Source organism: Panthera onca, chromosome C1 (genome assembly GCF_046562875.1).
Source record: "Panthera onca isolate mPanOnc1 chromosome C1, mPanOnc1 haplotype 2, whole genome shotgun sequence".
Classification (NCBI taxonomy): Eukaryota; Metazoa; Chordata; class Mammalia; order Carnivora; family Felidae; genus Panthera; species Panthera onca.
In genome coordinates, this window is record NC_138346.1 from 146,144,731 (window position 1) to 146,161,601 (window position 16,871).

The 16,871-nt window shown below is 39.8% G+C and overlaps 1 protein-coding gene across 2 annotated transcripts; it reads left to right on the forward strand.

Annotated features, from left to right (window-relative positions):
• Positions 1-1,761: 1,761 nt before the first annotated feature.
• LOC132673448 (guanylate-binding protein 1-like) lies at positions 1,762-14,811 on the forward strand. 2 transcript variants are annotated; one of them, XM_078451709.2, is made up of 11 exons: positions 1,762-1,880; positions 4,736-4,935; positions 5,696-5,823; positions 8,538-8,647; positions 8,907-9,103; positions 9,445-9,687; positions 10,707-10,987; positions 11,738-11,950; positions 12,718-12,820; positions 13,075-13,256; positions 14,676-14,811. In XM_078451709.2, exons 2-11 carry the CDS (start codon positions 4,746-4,748, stop codon positions 14,790-14,792), a joined length of 1,764 nt encoding a protein of 587 aa, XP_078307835.2. In that variant the 5' UTR covers positions 1,762-1,880; positions 4,736-4,745; the 3' UTR covers positions 14,793-14,811. The 2 variants fall into 2 exon arrangements, with proteins under 2 accessions (XP_078307835.2, XP_078307834.2); XM_078451708.2 differs by having other exon boundaries at positions 1,794-1,940.
• The last annotated feature ends 2,060 nt before the right edge of the window (positions 14,812-16,871 follow it).

Genomic DNA, 16,871 nt, shown 5'->3' on the forward strand with positions numbered 1-16,871 from the left:
AGGCATCAGGTCGCACTGCGGCCCCGCCCACCAACTCCAGTTATACACCACAGCACAGAGGAAGTGTCCTGCAGGTCCTCACCACTCCAGGGACTATCCAAAATGACCAAACGCCCTCAGAAGAATCTCCAGGAAATAACAACAGCTAATGAACTGATCAAAAAGGATTTAAATAATATAACAGAAAGTGAATTTAGAATAATAGTCATAAAATTAATCGCTGGGCTTGAAAACAGTATACAGGACAGCAGAGAATCTCTTGCCACAGAGATCGAGGGACTAAGGAACAGTCACGAGGAGCTGAAAAACGCTTTAAACGAAATGCAAAACAAAATGGAAACCACGACGGCTCGGATTGAAGAGGCAGAGGAGAGAATAGGTGAACTAGAAGATAAAGTTATGGAGAAAGAGGAAGCTGAAAGAAAGAGAGAGAAAAAAATCCAGGAGTATGAGGGGAAAATTAGAGAACTAAGTGATACACTAAAAAGAAATAATATACGCATAATTGGTATCCCAGAGGAGGAAGAGAGAGGGAAAGGTGCTGAAGGGGTACTTGAAGAAATTATAGCTGAGAACTTCCCTGAACTGGGGAAGGAAAAAGCCATTGAAACCCAAGAGGCACAGAGAACTCCCTTCAGACGTAACTTGAATCGATCTTCTGCACGACATATCATAGTGAAACTGGCAAAATACAAGGATAAAGAGAAAATTCTGAAAGCAGCAAGGGATAAACGTGCCCTCACATATGAAGGGAGACCTATAAGACTCGTGACTGATCTCTCCTTTGAAACTTGGCAGGCCAGAAAGGCTTGGCACGATATCTTCAGTGTGCTAAACAGAAAAAATATGCAGCCGAGAATCCTTTATCCAGCAAGTCTGTCATTTAGAATAGAAGGAGAGATAAAGGTCTTCCCAAACAAACAAAAACTGAAGGAATTTGTCACCACGAAACCAGCCCTACAAGAGATCCTAAGGGGGATCCTGTGAGACAAAGTACCAGAGACATCACTACAAGCATAAAACATACAGACATCACAATGACTCTAAACCCGTATCTTTCTATAATAACACTGAATGTAAATGGATTAAATGCGCCAACCAAAAGACATAGGGTATCAGAATGGATAAAAAAACAAGACCCATCTATTTGCTGTCTACAAGAGACTCATTTTAGATCTGAGGACACCTTTAGATTGAGAGTGAGGGGATGGAGAACTATTTATCATGCTACTGGAAGCCAAAAGAAAGCTGGAGTAGCCATACTTATATCAGACAAACTAGACTTTAAATTAAAGGCAGTAACAAGAGATGAAGAAGGGCATTATATAATAATTACAGGGTCTATCCATCAGGAAGAGCTAACAATTATAAATGTCTATGCGCCAAATACCGGAGCCCCCAGATATATAAAAACAAACAAAAATAGTATATTCACAAAATTCATACATACTTTGGGGTTATATTCACTGTAACTGTGGACTTATGGTTTCTCACAGCCCTAAGGACAAGACTTGGAGTATTAAAAAAAATTGCAAATAACCGCAATCTCCAAGTTGCAGTCTCAAAGGTTGCAAAACAGTCTCTTCCACTAATACATGCAGTTTCTGAGAATTCAGGCCAAATACACCCAGCTTGTTCAGTGAGAAATATTCAGGAAGTTACCATTGAAACGACTTACTGAGCTTGCTTTGTGGTTTTAGTTTCTGTAGTGAGGTTTTGAAGACTTACCACTTTTGGTTTTTATTTCATATTCTAATCACCTGACCTCTGAAGGTCTGGGGGAGTGGGTGGTGGTAAGAAATCCCCAGGACCGGGTAAGAAGTATATCAGAAACCAACACAGCTAAACTGAGGAACAAGGGACTCCTGGCACATTTTCATGTAAGCAGCAGAATTTCTTACCTGCTCTAAAGTATCTCTGCTACTAATTTTACAGTTAAGGTAAGATTGGGGCAAGGGTGGAGAAGATTTGCCAGTGGTCAGAATGTTTTAAAAACTTTCTATCCAGGATATGCAGCCGAAACCTGATGTGCACCATTAGATGTCATTAAAGACTAAATTGTGGTGTTGTAAGACAGGTGGCAGAGTTCCTCAAGCCCCAGCTATGTCTGCTTACTGATGGATTAGACATGTGCATGTGTGGGGACTAAACCGACAATCTGAAATGTCTTAACACTGTTTTCCTCCCTTTGCCACCTTAGGATCTATGGAGATCATAACTGCCACTTATGTTACCTTTGTCTTTTGATAAAACCTGATTAAGTTACCTCAAGCTGCAGCCTGAATGTTTGAAGAATTGTGACTGTATTATTTTTGTGAGAAAGAGAAATGAATGAGACGCAATGCAAACAGCTTGCTTACATTGTTAAAAATGGAAAAAGAAAAAAATTGAAACTCGGAGTGAACAATGAAGAGGTTTAATGAAAACAGCTGCACATTTTTAGTCATAGTCTTGTACTTTGAAGGTGGATTTCTTCCTTTAGAAATAGTACTGGATTAATTGATTTTCACTTCTTGGCTCACACTCATTCCTTAAAGCTTTTTGTGCTAGGTTCTATTTCTACTACTCTATTGCCTCTACTATTATGGAATCACTTCAGTCCAGTTGCCCAACTCGACCCGTCCATAGTGTCTGGCAATTTTGATCGCTCCTTAGAACTCACACCTTTGAATTTCTTATCATGGCACATACTTCAGGCATCTCCTTCTTGTTTGATTTCCGCTTGTCTCCTTGCTAAGAGCTTTTCCTCCTCCTCCAAACTCAAACCAAAAACAACACAAAAGCAAAAAGCAACAATTACAAACAAAACCAACTAGACTTGTTTGGCTGAAAACAGATGGTTTCTTCTAGATACCTCATCACTTAGTACTTCTGAACTTTTTCTCCTATATTTCCTCACATTTTCCTTCTTTATACTTTTTCCCCATCTCCTGCAGCTCTCTTTTTTTAAGCTAGCAGTTATACTGGTACATACAACTATTTTATTTACTTCCATTTTTTCACCAACAGGCTAAGAGTGTTGAGTAGAAATGCCAGTATCATACAGATAGCCAGTTGTAGGGCTGGTACTGAAAATCAAGTCTGCCTTACTTCAAAGCCAAAATGTATATTTGTGTGTGTTTGTGTGCGTATCCATTCTTGCACTGTTTTTATTTACAAAAGTTTATGAGGCTCTAACAAAATTAAGAAGGATGCATCTCAGAGCACACATCACAGTTCGGGTTAGGGATGGCAAAACAATAGTTATATGTCGGTGTGAACACATTGAATTTGCAAAGATATTTTGGAGACTGGGCTCTCCTAAAGTATTAAGATGCCACCCAGATATCATTTGGGAGCAATGTGTAAAATACTTCTATTAATAGAAATACACAGTACTAAATTATTCCTCAGGAGTTCTCAATATTCAGACAAATCTACTCCCTCTCCCATGAGCGACATCATCCCAAAGCACAACAGCTTGTAAGCCTCCAACATCTGCAAACAGACTGATTGTGTATCTTCTGTTTTCCTAGATAATTGTTGTAGATCATCACTGCCAGTTCCCCATACCTTTGTAGTCTAAAAATGATTATGATCCCTGCTTTATACAAATCAGGCAACCAGAAATCTACAAATGTAAGGTACTAATACTGTATTGGATATATGTCAGAATGGAAAGAGACTTGGCATATGAGTCTGTAAAATCATGGAATCCCTCTCTGGGTTCAGGTTGGCCTGGGTATTTCCTGGCTTCCGAGTCCATGATGCTATCTCATTTGCAAAGGATCACCTATGATCTGCTCATAACCAGTTTGTTTTTATTTGTCACCTGAATAGTTTCCAGTGCATTAGCTATAAGGAAGAGGGAAGAAGGGGGTTTTATAATTTTTAAAAAGCAGTTTTACCACTGGCTAATAAGGGAATCCATAATTTTTCATTGCATGATTTTAGTGAAAGAAAAAGCCAAGCAGATGTTGGGTTTTTAGCTTCTGTAGTAAATAACCATGTCTACAATGGAAGAAAATTGCCCTTTATAAGGCAAAGCAGAAAAGCAAACATTTGCTTGAGTATCAGATAGCCTAAAATGCTTTAGCAGGAACTCTTCAGGTTAGAGGAATTGATGCCTAGAAGTTAGAAAATAAATGGTCAAGTATTCTTTAAGAAGTATTTTCACTTACTCCCTCATTCATAAAACAATTATGCACTGAAGTTTTGGTTGAAGGCACTACTATAGCTATACAAAAAAATTCCTTAAAAGTACAGCTACAAGTAAACAATTATGATTTGTTAGTGCTACATAATGACATGGCAAGATTTAACATAATATGTTTTGACTAGACATAGCCCTAAATGAGAGTGAAGCAAGCTGATAAAGGCCAAGCAAGCGTAATATGGCAAATAGTGGTCCTAAAGATTCAATCTAAGGATTCACGGAGGTAAAAACTAAGAAACATAAGTAAGCCAGAAACCAAAGGGAAGGAGTCAGATTTAAACTAGTCAGTAGGTAAAACTCATGAAATGGATTTCCTTATGCCCATTAAACATTTAAGAACCAATGGGGCAGCCTATAATATAGTCCTCCTTAGGGCCTACAGCTTTTTTACTCTGACCCTCTTGGCTGTCCTTTTTTCAAAACTTTCTTCAGAAACTGAGGCCATTTGGGGAAGCAGTACGTCACCAAGTTCAGAAAGTAAAATGACCTTCTCTTCGGTAAGACTGGATATTTCAGTCCATCTCATCTCTTCCCTTGCAGACCAGGGAACATGGCCTCAGAGATCCGCATGCCGGCCCCAGTGTGCCTCATTGAGAACACTGAAGGGCAACTGGTGGTTAATCAGGAAGCTTTGGAGATCCTGTCGGCCACCAAGAATCCTCTCGTGGTGGTGGCTATTGTGGGCCTCTACCGCACAGGCAAATCCTACCTGTTGAACAAGCTGGCTGGGAAGAACAAGGGTGAGTGGCACCAAAAAGCTCGCCGAGTCCCTTCTGTCCACCTACACTGCCTGCATTGAATGTGGTGATGCAAGGACGGGAAGTTAGAGAATGCGGAGGAATATTGAAAACTGATGTTTGGGTCATAGCTGGCTAATTATGTCCCGAGAAACAAAGGCAGAGGTCTTTTCCTGACATATCACCTCTTTTTTTCCCCTTAGTATTGCCTTGGGAAAAACATACTTTCCAATCTTAAGGAGTAAGACGTCAATAAAATAATTTTTTATTGTTTTTAAAATTTTAGTTTTTGGGAGAGGGAGAGAGAGAGCACAAACAGGGGTGAGGGGCAAAGGAAGGGGGGAGGGAGAGAGGGAGAGGGAGAGGGAGAGAATCTTAAGCAGGCTCCACACTCAGCACAGAGCCCAATGTGGGGCTCAATCCCACAACACTGGGATCATGACCTGAGTGGAAATCAAGAGTTGAACATTCAACCAACTGAGACATCCAGGTGCCCCGATAAAATAATTTCTATATATGCAATTATAAACTATTAAAATTTTAGCAGCATGACATTCTTGTAAAAAGGAAAAACATCAAATTTCCAACCTATGATATTTGATATTTTAATTTTTCCATTCCTCTATTCTAATTCAGATCAATATTGGTTATAGTTTTTGACGTGTCCTCATCTTGAATTTCTTAAACCCAAGTTCAGTTGTCAAGAAGGTCTCCAACTGGCAGATCCCCTCCTCTATTACAACCTCTCCCCTACCCCTTGCAGGCTTCTCTATTGGATCTACAGTGCAGTCTCACACCAAAGGAATCTGGATGTGGTGTATGCCTCATCCCAAGAAGCCAGACCACACCCTAGTTCTTCTGGACACAGAGGGTCTAGGAGATGTAGAGAAGGTAAGGAACAGGAATCCCTTTTGATTCCTCCCCACCTCTGAACATTCTTTACACAGGGAGGTTTTATGTTTTGTTTTGTTTTTCTAAATTTGTACTTCTACTTGACGGAGTATACCTTTTTTTCCTTTTCTATTATTTTTAATAGTCAAGACTTGGAAATCTCAGATGAGAAAAATATATTTATAAGCCAGAATCATGACTGGGACAAGACACTAAAATATGGAGTTAGGAAGTTAACTGAAATACGGAAAAGATGATACAAATAAAACCACTGTCCTAAGTCTGATCCTGCAGAGAAGAGTGATTAGGAGTGAGCTCTGGGTCAGAGGATCTTGGATTCAAATCAGGGTTCTGGCACTTGTAGCTCTCTGACTTTGACAACAAAACTCCCCCAAATCTTTTATTTCCTCTTTGGTCTTATCCAACTTAACATTTGAACAGTAGACACATGGACTTTTTTCCAGTTCTATGCTGGTATTTAACAACCAGCCCACTGAGTCCGCGGGGGGGGGGGGGGGGGGGGGGGAAGCCTTGACTGGTAGCACCTGCCAGTTTTCTAAATACTCCCATCATGGCTGATTCCAACAAACTGCAGGTTCAGAATAGATGTATACAGTTAGCTCCTGTGACCTAGTAAGAACTGGCTCTAGCACATAACTGAATCTTTCCCTTGAACTTCCCTAGTCTTTTATGTTTTCATTTTGCTTTTGATTTATCACAAAATCAAAACAGTCACCTCATTTTGTGCTTTAGTTTTTCTCATCTATAACAATTGGAGATAGTAGTTATAAAGCTATCTTATGGCACTGTTTTGAGTATTGGATAAGATCAGTAATATGAATTAGTGTGTGTTTTTTAAATTCTTTTTTAAAAAATATTTATTCATTCTGAGAGAGATAGCACACACAGGGGAGGAGCAGAGACAGACGAAGACAGAATCCCAAGCGGGGCCACACTGTCAACATGAAGCCTGATGTGGAGCTCGAACTCATGAACTGTGAGATCATGATCTGAGCCAAAATCAAGAGTTGGGACACTTAACTGACTGAGTCACCCAGGCATTCCTGAATTACTGTGCATTGTACTGTAATAACTAGTCAATAAAATAAATAACTAGTCAATAAAATAGATACATGCATGTGTGTACAGGCCAAATTTGTTTTACACAATTGAAAATCTTGATTTTTTTAATGCCAGTATAATTAATGTATACTGTTATATTAGTTTCAGGTGTTGAATCAGAGATTCAACAATTCTATACATTACTCAGTGCACATCACTATATGATGTGATCAACAATAATGTATACTGTTATATTAGTTTCAGGTGTTGAATCAGAGATTCAACAATTCTATACATTACTCAGTGCTTATCACTATAAGTGTACTCTTAGTCCTCTTCAGCTATTTCATCCATCTACCCACCCACCCACCTCCCCTCTGGTAACCTTCTGTTTGTTCTCTATAGTTAAGAGTCTGGTTTTTATTTTTGTCTCTTTTTTCTTTGTTTTATTTCTTAAATTCCACGTGAGTGAAATCATATGTCTTTATGAAATTATTTAAGAAATTACTTGTCTTTCTCTGACTGACTTATTTCACTTAGCATTATATCCTCTAGATCCATGTTGTTGCAAATGGCAAGAATTCATTCTTTTTTTACAGATGAGTAATGTTCCGTTGTATATAAATTCCACATATTCTTTATCCATTCATCTATCAACACTTGAGGAGCTTCCATATTTTGGCTACTGTAAATAATGTCACACTAAACATGGGGTGCATATATCTTTTCAAATTAGTTTCTTTTGTATTATTTGGGTAAATACCCAATAATAGAATCACTAGATCATATGGTAATTCTATTTTTAACTTTTTTTTAATGTTTATTTGTTTTTGAGATAGAGACAGAAAGACGAAGCATGAGCAGGGGAAGGGCAGAGAGAGGGAGACACAGAATTTGAAGCTGGCTCCAGGCTCTGAGCTGTCAGCACAGAGCCCAACGTGAGGCTCAGACTCACAAACCATGAGATTATGACTGGAGCCGATGTCAAATGCTTAACCAATGAGCCACCCAGGCATTCCTCTATTTTTAACTTAAAAATTTTTTTTAATGTTTATTTATTTTTGAGAGACAGAGAGACAGAGGATGAGCAGGGGAAGAGCAGAGAGAGAGGGAGACACAGAATTTGAAGCAGACTCCAGGCTCTGAGCTGTCAGCACAGAGCCCGACACGGGGCTTGAACTCACAAACTGTGAGATCATGACCTGAGCCGAAGTCCGACGCTTAACCAACTAAGTCACCCAGGCTCCCCTATTTTTAACTTTTTAAGGAATCTCCATACTTTTTTCCACAATAGTTGCACCAGTTTGCATTCCCATCAACAGTGTACAAGGGTTCCTTTTTCTCCACATCCTCACCAAAACTTGTTTTTGTGTTTTTGATGTAAATCTTGATTTTAAGTATTCTAGTTACTCCACAAACTTTGACTATCCATTTTTCAAATACCTAACTAGTTATAAAAGGAAGTGATGAATTAAAAATATATGGTTCTGTATAAAAATTATCAATGTTAATAGAACTATTCTATTCAAAGTTCATATGTTTCTCACAATCATTTTTGTTGGTCTTGTTTAACATTTGTAGGTCAAGCGACTATTTTTAATGATTGCTCATCTGGGAATACCATGAGACATGACTTAAATTTGTTCTTCTAGGGTGACAAGAAGAATGATACGCAGATATTTGCACTGGCAATACTACTGAGTAGTACCTTTGTATACAATACTATGAACAAAATTGACCAGAGGGCTATGGACTTGTTGCAGTATCCTTTTGTGGTCCAAGATGGCACCAAAGCCAGAGAGAACTCTATTCACCAGTTGTATTTGTGAGTCTTTGTGAATCAAACACAAAAATGAAAACATAATAAGTGTTAAGGTACAAGAAAAAGAGTCCTTATATTTACAAATGAAATGAGGAGTTGGTTAAGACCCAAAGGGGAAATAAAAGTATAGGGAGACATGGAATTAAATATGGGCTTAAAGTAGTCCTATATCCATGAGTTTTCCTTAACTGCATCCCAGCTATGTGACAGAACTGTCAAATCTGCTCTGGACAGTATCCTCACCTGATCTTGATGGGGTTGAAGATACAACTAACTTTGCTAACTTCTATCCAGACTTAGTGTGGACTCTGAGAGATTTCTACCTAGACCTAGAAATAGACGGGCAACTTATCACAGCAGATGAATACCTGGAGAAATCACTGAAGCTAAAGGAAGGTAACAGGGACTTCAGTTTTGGGAAGAGAGAGAGAGAATTAATACAAGAAATTACCTCTCATGTATAGGCAGTTAAATTCATTGTCACCTGGCTAAACTACCAAATAAATATTAATTTATAGTGAACTAATAGACTCATCAATATTAAACTGTATTACTCCTCTGTTCTTAGAGCAAATTTTCTTTTCCTTTCCCTGATTAGTTACCTTTTAGCTTTTTGCCTAGGTTCTGTGAACATGTATTGAAATAAATAATCAGGTGGAAGGCACACTTAATTGAAGAGAATAAATTAACACAAATGTTAGTATTATACTAAATGAATCCTACTTTTCCTTCCCCAGGCACCGATAAAAGCCTTCAAAATTTCAATTTGCCCCGTCTATGTATAAAAGAATTCTTTCCAATAAGGAAATGCTTTATCTTTGACTCTCCTGCTCACTGGAAGAAGTTTGCCCAGCTTGAGACACTGCGTAATGATGAGCTGGATCCTGATTTTGTGCAACAAGTGGCAGCATTCTGTTCCTACATCTTCAACCGTTCCAAGACTAAGACTCTTTCAGGAGGCATCAAGGTCAATGGACCCCGTGAGTACCTTTTTTAGGTTTTTCCTTCAATTCAACATATAGAATAGGGTACTGTTAAAAGTTTCTCCTTCCATTGTCAATGTTGAAAATGCATTTCACGAAATTCCAGTGCGTACCAAAAATATTTCTAGTCCATTTTTAGTAATGCCTCCAAAGTAGAACAAAATAGAAACATACCCTGAAAAAAAGGTCAAGGTAAAGAAGTTCTCCCCATAAGTGGTCCACCATTGAACTAGACTAACCCACATGGGTTGGCATCATTTGTTTCACCAATAGAGCACATTATATATCACAGCCTTTGGGAGACACAAGATGAGGATATATTCTCTGTAGAAATGAAGCTCACATAAACATTAAACAGAGGCCCAGGTTGTCTAGAACCCTAAAAGAAATCTAAGCAGAATTTTAGGTCCAGTTTCTCCTACAATCTGTACGTCTCAGAAGTCTGTAAATTATTACTGCACTCTGGAAGGAAGTTGAGTGCAAACAAAAGTATGCAAAGGACAAGGGAGACAAACAGGAAAGTTCCAACAAAGGGTAGAGGAGACGTAATCTAATGTGCTTACTTTGTGCTTTTCTAGAGCAGGATAACACTCATGCCAGCTTTACATACTGAAGTGAAAAACTGAAGGTAATTCTGAAGAGAATAGAAACCTGAGGAAGAGGGAAATAAAGGGAAGAGTAAAGAGGCAAAAGGCCCATAGCCTTCTAATCAAATGAAAATGCCTAACTTTATATAACCGTTTTCTCATTCCACAATGGGAAAAAGATGAAACGTGGATGATCACACACATCTTGAGTCTTCCCCTTTGAATACTTTCTTTTCAACTTTAACAAGAACAATCTTGCTTCTTGGTCACATAATTTCCCAAAGGAACTTATTTGGGCCACACGAACAGTGTGCAGAATGCTAAGAAAATGCAGGCAATGTGTTGGGAAATTAACATGCACAGAATTACCCAGTGTGCCACATGCCCTCTTTCTTGCAAATAATATAAGCATCTCTTCCCCCTGTGAAGATCTGAAGAGCCTAGTGCAGACCTGTGTTAATGCCATCAGCCGTGGGGATCTGCCCTACATGGAGAACTCAGTTGTGGCCTTGGCCCAGATCAAGAACTCAGCAGCAGTGAAAAAGGCCATTGCCCACTATGACCAGCAGATGGACCAGAAGGTGCAGCTGCCCACAGAAACTCTCTCTGATCTCCTGGACCTACACGGGGCCTGTGAAAGGGAGGCCACAGAAATCTTCATGAAGAACTCTTTCAAGGATGTGAACCAAAAGTTCCAGAAGCAATTAGAGGTAATTATCTTTTTCCCCCCTCTAGTTCATGGGACTTATGAGCCATAAGAGGCAAAGTTGATTTTTATTGCTATGAAAGGCAAACAGGGGATGAATGATGAAAAGCAGTCCTCACTAGACTGAAAAAATAATAATTACCACTTCTGTGATCAAGTTATCACTGTTATTCTGAAAACAAACAAACATGTGACTACTCTGGGCCCTACAGATTCTGAAGCTTCCACATACACACAACCCACCTTACCACGTTACACCTATGTAGAGTCATCTTTTCCCTTAAAACATTTTATGCATGAGGTATTCATTAGCTTTCCTTTTTTTATTAAATAAGCATACAGAATTGCCAAATGGGCCTACTAAAAGATTATGTCTCCAGGTTTAATAGCACATACTATATCATTCCAGCCAGGTATTGCATTCCCCTTACTCACTGGTAACCCCAGAAATGTTGTCAAATAGTAGGTTGCATTTAAAATTAAGGCTTGAGGCTAGAGATCTGTAGTCTAAAGACAACATCCAAAGCAGAAATAGCAAAATAAAGAGGTTTTAGGGGATTCCATACACAAAAGCAAAGTAATTTTTCTACAGTGTATCATCTTTGGAACCTTTCTAGGTTTTGGTGGGAAGGATATAGTCTTACTTGTAGTCCTCCAGTTTCTAGAAAAAATATAAAGATTCTTCTTGAGAACCATTTCTAGAAATGCTGAAGTGCTGCTAACAGTTTTTCCATGGCCGCTTATCCCTTTGAAGACTCTGCTAGAAGCCAGAAAGGATGACTTTTGTAACCAGAATATGGAGGCATCATGGAACCGTTGCTCAGCTTTACTTCAGGCTATATTTGGTCCTCTAGAAAATGAGGTGACGCAGGGGATTTATTCAAAGCCAGGAGGACATTTTCTCTTCATTCAGAAGACAGAAGAGCTGAAAGCAAGGTACTATCAGCAGCCCAGGAAAGGAATGCAGGTATTCTGAGTTTTATCTATCAATTGCAGGAAAGTGTTAAGGGGCTTCTTTCAAAAATCAATGAGGACAGGAAGGAAGTATTTATACTCTAATCATAGCTGTGGAATTAAACTGAAGTATGTCACCATACTCACCAGACTTTTATTGCAACCATGAACATTCACTGTAATGAAGGGACTGTCTTGGTTACATGGCACAGAATCCCAATAATCGAAGCTAGCTTGAGAAAAAATGGTAATTCCTTGGCTCACTTAAACTAAAAGCAAGACATTTAAATGTCGTTGCAAGTATAGCTATGTTCAGGAGTTGAAACAGTGTCATAGATTTCCCCCCTTCCTTCTTTCTTTTCAATCTCCACTTCAGTTTTTTGTTCTGTTTTCCTTACTATTGGTTTCATTCTCAGGCAGGCTCACCCCGCATGGCAGCAGGGTGACACCAACAGTTCCAAGCATAACTAGTCTTTCGTGCCTTCAGTCTCAGGAGAGAGTATATTTGCCCAGCATCCGTACCCGCCTCTAACACATCCGCGTGTTATTTCCCCACCTGTACCCAAATTCTTTGCACCTAGTGGCCTTGGATGCTCTGATTGGCCAGCCCAGGGCTTGTACCCACCCCTGTGACAGAAGAGACTTGACTGGCAGTTTTACCAAGTATGGGGCTGAGCACTTACATGAAGGAAAAGATCCTGGGACAAAAAAGAAATAAAGGCTTGTAACATTCCTTGTCACGGTTTCCTACTTCTAACTACATGTTTTTGGGGTTCCTAGGCTGAGAAAGCTCTGCAGAAATATTTGCAGTCCAAACAGTCTACAAGTGATACCATCCTACAGACAGACCTGGCTCTCACAGTGAGGCAAAAGGTGATAGAAGGTGAGACGAAAACGAAGGAGATGCAAGACAGACATTTCTACAGATTTTAACTTAATTTCGCCTGGTTCACCTGCGATCAGAAAACTGGAGCAAGAATGCCAAAGATGATTCCTAAATGTGAACAGGGCACATACAGTCAGCTGCAATATGGTTTCCTGGAAGGGAAACACAGTTCCAGGCAATCACAAGAGTGGGAAGCAGAAGGAAGAGGCCCTTTAATCCTAGAGAGGGTTGTCATTTTCTTTTTTCCTCAGAGGCACGTATGAAAACAGAGGCTGCAAGGATTGAAGCACAAAGGTTGGAGGCAATTCAAAGGTATAACCAGCAAGTGATGGAGCAAAGGCAGCGACTCCATCTGGAACAAGTGAGACAAATGGAAATGTTCCAAGAGTACCAGTTAAGACAACAGCAGAGGGTCCTGCAACTTCGATTCCAGGTATTCATCAATTATTGCATCTCAGGGTTTTCTCACATCTCCCCTCCCTGTATTGATGACAGCAGGAAGCAGTGACAAAGGGGAGGGGCAGCATAGTATTATGGCTCAGGACAAGGACTCTGGAGTTAAATATCCCGGGTATGAATCCCAGCTCCCACCTCCTAAATATATGTTCTGTGCCTCGGTTTCCTCTTGTGGAAAACAGAGACAGTAATAATACCCACTTGATAGGGTTATTTTGATAATTAAGTGAGAACACTTGCGTTTTGAACTGTGCATGGCCCAGAATAAGCACTAATATGTGTGAAACGCCCGGGAGCTTTCTAACCCCTGGTAATTAGCACTTGTTTGTTTTTGCTGCTGTTGGTATCTTGGTCATTGCTCTAGACAGTCTTCTTTGGTTGTGATTACCTTATTAAATTAATTCATCTTTTTGTGTCTATGCCCTGTCCTTGCCTTAATCATCACTGGTTCTGAAGGCCTTTACTTGCAGTTTGTTTCATTCAGTCCTTTACTATTATCATTGCTCACAAAGCAGTAGCTCCTATTTATTTCGCACTATACAAAGCACTTTGCATTCATGCTCTCACCTATCCTGTTCATTGCGAAGCACAAGTATTAGGTCCCTATTTCTGCAATGAGAAAAATGAAGTTCCAAAGAGAGAGAACACAATGTCAATATCGACTCAGCAAGTTACCTAAACTGCCTTCCCAGAGAGGAGGATCTGCAATGGTTTGTTTCTGCAAACCTGGTGGAAAAATCTTAGGTGAATACTCTTCCGAGACAACACTTCCCCAGGGTGGCCCGTCGACCAGCAGGTCCCAGTTTCCCAGGCACAAGCTCCAAGCCCTCTTGAGATTACAGCTCTGCACTGAAGGGCGGTATAGTCAACCTGAGGCTCTTGGTCCCCTCGCTCTCCTTGTACTTCTGCCCCGTAACTGTGAAGACCTAGAAAAAATTGCCTCATCAGAGACTCAGACTCCTCACGTGATTGTAGAGATCACCTACACACCCTCCTACACACCTACACACCCTCCTCTGCAAGCTAGAGCTGACATTCCTTTCTGTATAGATGAGAATTAAAGTTGAGGTGTGACAAAGATCACCTGAGGAGGATGTATAAAATAAGGGGAGAAGGAGGAGGGGGCCTCAGGGTATATTTCTTGGGACACCAATATTTCAGGGATCGGGAGATGATGTTCCTGGAACTAGAGAGAGAGGTATGGGAGAGGGATTAGACAATAGGAGACCAAGAATGAGAAATGCACATGAATGGGAAAGAATTCAGGGACTGTCTTCGGTTATTTACTGATGGATTAAAATAAACAAAGAAAAATCAATGATTTGGGCTTTTTCCCCTCAAGTGTTCTGGACATGAGTGTCTGCTAAACTCAATTGTTTTACTTATCACTCTTTAGGAACAGACCGTAAATCTCAATAGGGAAATCGAAGATGAACGCAGAAGACTTCACAACGAAATCCAGGATCTCCAGAGGAATATTGTCTCACAAGATGATACATGCATCTTACTTTAAAGAGCTAAACATCAGAACTTTCCTCATTCACTTTCACTAAAGAGAAAAAAGAATGAGAAACTATAGAACTTGGGACAATCACCACTTAAATAAACTTCATAATTATTGTATCAAACTTTTGTACAGTTACATAGTTTCAAGGCTTGTAATTAGTAAAATGTACATTTCAATAATTCCATAGTTTAATTGATTATCGCTTCCTTAAAGAGACTGTGAATTGTGTCATAAGGGAATTTTATCAATGTCTCTATTTGGGGTGATACTGGGTTGGTTCCATCAGGGAAAACTTTGTCTTATAACTCAAATTCATCCCTCCAATTTTCCATTTTTGCATTGGGGGGATTAGAAGTGGCCTAAGGGGTGTTATTCACAATGAGCTAAGTCAAGTAGAATTTGGCCAAAGTCATGGGCTGAGTTGAGTATCACCCCTGCCAAGTGGTCTTATGCTGGATGTCATCAGAGGGAGGCACCAATGGTAAGGACAACTAACCTCGCTTCTTAGGGAAATAATGTATGGTTCTCAAGTGCGTGTAGGCTCTAGGGGCAATGATGTGAATCCTAGGTACAGTTAGTAAACAGTCTGCTTAGATTTTAAGCTGAAAAAAAAAACCCACATGGTAATAAAATAGGGGTACTCCAGAAGATGGAAAGAACTACCAGCATAGAAACTATGCCATAAGCTGAGGGCTAAATAAGACTTTTCTTTGTTCATCCTCACAAAGGGTATAACTTAAATAGGAAAGTTTATATCATGAGGCAATTTATATTAGACTTAATGACTGTGTGTCACATGTCTATAATCCTTTAAGGCCTATAAATAAAAGGTATATGGAATGCTAGATAAGGCGTCAAAAAATCTGATGGGGATCATTTAATTTTATGCTTACCTTAGTGCTTAAGTTAAATCATTGTAATTTTTTGCAATAACATATAAAAGCCTACTGATTTTTTTCTAAAATTATGGATTGTGTAAACATATTTGTTCGCATATATTTTTAACTGTAAATAACGATTAAATTTTTCAAAAACGTAACTGTACTCCTTTGTTTCTATTTTCTACAAAATTGGAAAAATTTGGAAGGTCCTAAATGTTTCAGACACAAGGTTATCCACTTGTACCCACTGCTCTCTCTCTCTCTCTACATGCACCAAACATGGCCTCTGAACAGCAGGACACTCTCTCGTGGCTAGCTTCCAAGACAGAGTGCTCCAAAGAGCAAAATAAGAAATTAAAGATCTCTTAAGACCCAGTGAACTCAACAGCCCTTTCGTTGCATTCTGTTGATCAGGATAGTTCCTAGGGACAACCCAAGGCAGGAGAAATGAAATCTACCTCACTCTGTGAAGTATGGCAATATATTTGCAGCCATTTTTAATCCATCACTGATTTATGTACAAAGGTGGTACATTGATCTCAGCATTCGAAAATTATGTAAGACTGAAGCTGATGGGCTATTTGGAATACTGACTATGTACAGACACAACTGCATTGTTGAGGGATTTCTTACTACTCAGATTCACAATGGAAAGCTGGTTCACAGACTCAAGGAAGTAAAGGCCACTCCTTAGCTTCTGCCAATCCATAGCAAACTGCTATAATGACAGTCTTGTCTGCTGTCCTAGCAGCAGCAAGGCTTGAACTGAGAAGAAGGAAAAGAAGCAGCAGCAGCAGCAAGGGGCGCTTGGGTGGCTCAGTCGGTTAAGTGTCCCACATTGGCTCAGGTCACAATCTCACAGTTCGTGAGTTTGAGCCCCACGTCAGTCTCTGTGCTGACAGCTCAGAACCTGGAGCCTGCTTCAGATTCTGTGTCTCCCTCTCTCTCTCTACCCCTCCCCTCATTCACACACACTTTCTCTCTGTCTCTCTCTCTCTCTCTCAAAAATAGATTAACATTAAAAAAAAAAAAAAAAAAGGCAGCAGTGGCTGCGGCAGGTTGCCCTTGCGTATGTCACATTGGCGCACTGGCTATAGTTGCTTCCCAAGTGCTCAGCATGCCACATGCATGCCTCAGATTGTGCAGGCAGAGAGAGAACCTGCAGATAACCTTCTCATCACCTGAAGAATTTTGCCTAAGATAG

Bases quoted from the DNA above. Each gene is read 5' to 3' on its own strand.
- LOC132673448 (XM_078451709.2), top strand. From the start codon at position 4,746: ATGGCCTCAGAGATCCGCATGCCGGCCCCAGTGTGCCTCATTGAGAAC. The intron at 8,648-8,906 runs GTATCCTTTTGT...ACTGCATCCCAG, and splicing joins AGGGCTATGGACTTGTTGCA to CTATGTGACAGAACTGTCAA. The intron at 12,821-13,074 runs GTGAGACGAAAA...TTTTTTCCTCAG, and splicing joins GAGGCAAAAGGTGATAGAAG to AGGCACGTATGAAAACAGAG.